At 47.3% G+C, this 4,112-nt stretch overlaps 1 protein-coding gene across 2 annotated transcripts in view; it reads left to right on the forward strand.

Moving 5' to 3' along the window:
* Nucleotides 1–3,577, forward strand: part of Cers4 (ceramide synthase 4) — a 33,089-nt gene extending 29,512 nt beyond the window's left edge. For both annotated transcript variants that reach the window (XM_029532123.1, XM_021218936.2), the window contains 2 exons: nucleotides 1,869–2,025; nucleotides 2,119–3,577. In XM_029532123.1, coding sequence (XP_029387983.1) covers nucleotides 1,869–2,025; nucleotides 2,119–2,295 — 334 coding nt within the window. In that variant the 3' untranslated portion in view covers nucleotides 2,296–3,577. The remainder of the gene's footprint in view (nucleotides 1–1,868; nucleotides 2,026–2,118) is intronic.
* The last annotated feature ends 535 nt before the right edge of the window (nucleotides 3,578–4,112 follow it).

The raw sequence follows: 4,112 nt of genomic DNA on the forward strand, positions 1-4,112 counted from the left end.
GGAAGAGAGAGGAGGAAGTAATGCAGTGCACTCCCAGAGCAGGAAGAGAGAGGAGGAAGTAATGCAGTGTACTCCCAGAGCAGGAAGAGAGAGGAAGAAGCTGTCTGAGTGCCTGGTTGCTAAGATTGTCCAGTAAATACATTTTTGTATTTGTTGAGCCTGGAATGTGTCAGAGTGTTAAGAAATATTAAAGAGAGCAGTGCAAACGACTGCCCTCCTGATATGGTGAGAAAAGGGGAGATAGGTAAACAAGCAGAAAACAAGTCACAAAGCAGAGATAGCACTGTAGAGGAAGTAAAACTGGAAGTGTGCAGGAAGCAGGTGTGTAGGCAGTTGGCCTTAGATGAATAACTCTTAGGGACATTTCACTGATAGCCACAGTATATAGAGAATGAATGGGGCTCACGAATCCTACTGATCATAGAGGAAGAGGGTTCAGATGGCGGGAACAGTACATGCTAAGGCTCTGAAGCTAGACTGTGTTCCAGTATTGGAAGAACAGAAATGAGTTCACATGGTTGCAACAGAGAAAAGGATAAAATGAATGCAGGTAAGTGACCAGGGCAAGTCATGAAGGATCTTATGGGATTTCATCTGAAGGGAGGTGGAAGTCATGGGGACTTAAGGGCAGATGCTGGGAAGCTGGGGCAGATGAACCAGAGCAGGTGAGAGGAGACCTGATTAAGGGAACGTCATCAGGACTAGGAGGAACTTAAGGGGACATCAGGCATCCAGCTGCTTTGTGCTGGTTTTGAGCAGCCTGTGCTCCTTTGTAGACACAGGGGAAGCAAATAGCATGCCAGGCTAAGCTTTCTAGAGGGGTGGTGCATAAATGCAGGAGTTGCCAGTGTGTAGGCATTTGCAGCAGGAGGCTGGACAGGGTCACCTGGAGGTAAGATATAGATACAAGCCAAATCCTGGAGCTCCCTGATGTGTGTTGGAGACTGATGGAGAAGTTATGAAATGTGTAGCAGAGCTCAGTGGTAAAGTGTTTGCCCAGTGCCTGCTAGGTACAGGATTGGTGAGGAGAGAGAGAAGAGGCCAGGGAGTGAGAAGGAAGGGGAAAAGAATATAAAGGGAGAAGAGGGAGGAAAAGATGGAAGAAGGTAAAAAGGAAAGAGGAAAGAAAGAAGAAAAATGGAGAAGACAGAAGGAAAGAAAAAAGAAGGATGCAGAAGATGGAGGAGGAGGAGTGTGGAGGAGGAGGANGAAGAATGGAGATGAGTGTGGAGGAGAGATGAAGGAGAGGAGGAAGAGGAGGAGGAGGGAGAGGTGTGGGCTCCTAGAAGGCACAAGAGATTGGAGGGGAAAAGCAATAAAGTAGCAATGGGCAAAGGTTGATCAAGGATGTGTGGCTTGATTTTTATTTTTTTTGCACATGAAATAGCAGCAGGATTGATTTTGATGGTAATGGGTATGTGTAGGAAACAAGAGCTGTGACCTTGCAAAAGAGATGGTATCATCAGAGCTGGGGTCCAAGACTGTGCTGGGGACAGCTGGCAAGAGGGTGGAGGTACAGGAACAGCGGGTTCAGGAACATTGTTTCTGAATGGCTTTTGGTGGCTCTGTGAGATGAGTCGNTAGGTCTCAGGTTGATGCCAAGCGTTAATGTGTATCTAAGGAGAGATGAATAACCATAAAGAGTCACTGAGACNGGCCGGAGGGACACTGTCCTGGAGTCTGTAGTTCAGAAAGGCTTAGCTGACAAACTCGTAAAGTTCCACTGTCTCAGTATAAGCAGATGGAGAGAGGTGCCATCTAAGGATGGGGGAACCAGGGAGGTTTGGGAGCACAGAGTCCATCCACGCAAGTTCATAGAATGAAGAGCTATACCGGTTGGTGAAACTACTTTCTGCTTCCTTTCTTAGGGTCATCCATACTTCTGTGTATGACTCCATCGCGAACTCGGGCCCCTTCTTTGGCTACTACTTCTTTATTGCGCTCTTGGTGATGCTGCAGATTCTTCACGTCTACTGGTTCTGCCTCATCCTGCGCATGCTCTCCAGTTTCCTGTACAAGGGTCAGGTATGGAGGCCTGACAGGGTCAGCTCCCGGGACCCCTCCTTGGCCCAGAGCTCCTCACTCCGTTCTGAGCTCTGGCCCCATCTGTTTTCATAGATGAGAGAGGACATTCGTAGCGATGTGGAAGAACCAGACTCCAGTGATGACGAGGCAGTTTCTGAAGGTCCACAGCTGAAGAATGGGATGGCTCGAGGGTCTAGAGCAACCGTTAGCAATGGCCCGCGGAGCCGGGCAGCGGCATGCCTGACCAATGGGCACACCCGGGCCACATAGACAACCTCAGACTGATGTTGAGGGGTTGCCGCCAGCATTGTGAATATTCGGATGCTGGGCTGGTGATTCTGGGAGACAGGGAGGCCCTACCTACCTCATGGTAGGATGAAGACTGATGATCTGTTTCCCTTCTGTTCCTCTCCCTTTATCCTTTTGAGCAGCTTGACAGAACCTGGGGGAGCAGTGGACTCNGCATCTGGCCAGAGCCACCCTCAGGCTGTAGCTTGGGGGCCATGAGGAGCTTTGGCTCCAAGGACCAATAAAACTTCAACAGCGATGAATTCTCTGCCCCAGAGCTTAAGTTCCCTTCACAGCAGTTCCTCTCCATAACTTACTCTGTTGACAGGATTCCTCACTGCCACATCAAGGTTTATGTCCACTCTTGCCCGTATAGCACCACAGCGTGAAGATGCTCCCTGCTCCTCAGTCAGTGCCTTCACTTTGTTCTACTTCATAGTAGCTCTCCAGGACNTTGGTGTGAGCTGATAGAGGCTGACTTGTAGGAAAGAAATTATTAAGCTTAGATGAAGCCTCTCTGCTGCTGTCCAAGCCAGAGGGTAGAGCAGAAACCTGCGGATGTCCTTGTAGTCCCTTGCTTAAAGCAACCTGCATCCCACCCTGGGGTCTTTTACTCCCTTGAGACAGTGGAGACCTAAGATTTGGTGTGCGGTCACTATCTTTAGGAGTGCTGTAGGAAAACNTCCTCCTCCAAGATGGAGGCTGAGTAGTATTACTGAACTCNGAAACCAAAGCCAGAGGATCCNTGTATGGTNAGACCTTGCCCTCTTTGGGAGTATGCATGAGGAACAGAGTCTCGTGGAAGAATGAGAATCAGAGAGTGGGGAGAAGAGGTCATCTCAGGCAATCTCTAAAAATAAAGACAAAGAGCAGAGCCTGGCATGGTGACTCATGACTGTCATTTAACACTAGGGAAGAAGAAGCCACTAGACTGGAAGAACATATAAGCCTGGGATACAAAGCAGGGCCAAGGTTCAAAACAAACAGTGGGAGGGGGGTGTCAAGTAACAGGTGCTGCAGAAGAGAAAACTAGATAAAAATCTGAGATAGAAACAGCTAAGAAAAGGATAGAAAAATGCTGGGGCAAGAATGAGGGTCAACTCTGCGTACAGAATAAGGTGGTGGGGAGATGAGATAGATTTTCGCCTTCTGGAGAAATATGGGAAAAAGGAAAAGAAATGTGACTTCTGTTGAGAGAACAACAGTTTAGGAGAAACGGAAGGTACACTGGTAGAGAATGCCTAGAGGCTTGTGAAAGAGACAAGAAGACAAAGCAACCGATAGGAAAGGAGGGGCTTGGGATGGATGAAGAAAAAAGAAAAAAAAGTGCTGTAGATGGTGCATGATTGAGAAAAGTGTGAGAGAACAGGAAAGGGTATTTGAGAGGGGAGGCAGAGGGTCACTGACGAGCAACAACTTCTAGAGAACTTGAGGGACGGAAACAAGGTGTGACCACAAGTCTGAAGTCACAGGGCTCTGCATGCTGAGGCAGGAAGACTGTAGGTCTGAGGCCAGCCTGGGAAGGAGCACCAACCTAGAAAAGCAACAACTACAACAAAAAATGCATAGAGGTATGTGGACACAATGGAATTTTTCTTTCTTTCTTTTCTTTTTTTTTTTTTTTAAGCTGTAAAGAATAAATCATGATAGCTGCAGAAAAAATGGATGCAACTGGAAGTCGTGTTTGGTAGAATAATACACAGATACTGAATGTTTTCTTTTACGCAAAACTTAGACTCAAATGATAAATATTTGTGTATATGTGTGTGAGTTTGTATTCATATATTTATAGGTTATGA

Source organism: Mus pahari, chromosome 19 (genome assembly GCF_900095145.1).
Source record: "Mus pahari chromosome 19, PAHARI_EIJ_v1.1, whole genome shotgun sequence".
Lineage (NCBI taxonomy): Eukaryota > Metazoa > Chordata > Mammalia > Rodentia > Muridae > Mus > Mus pahari.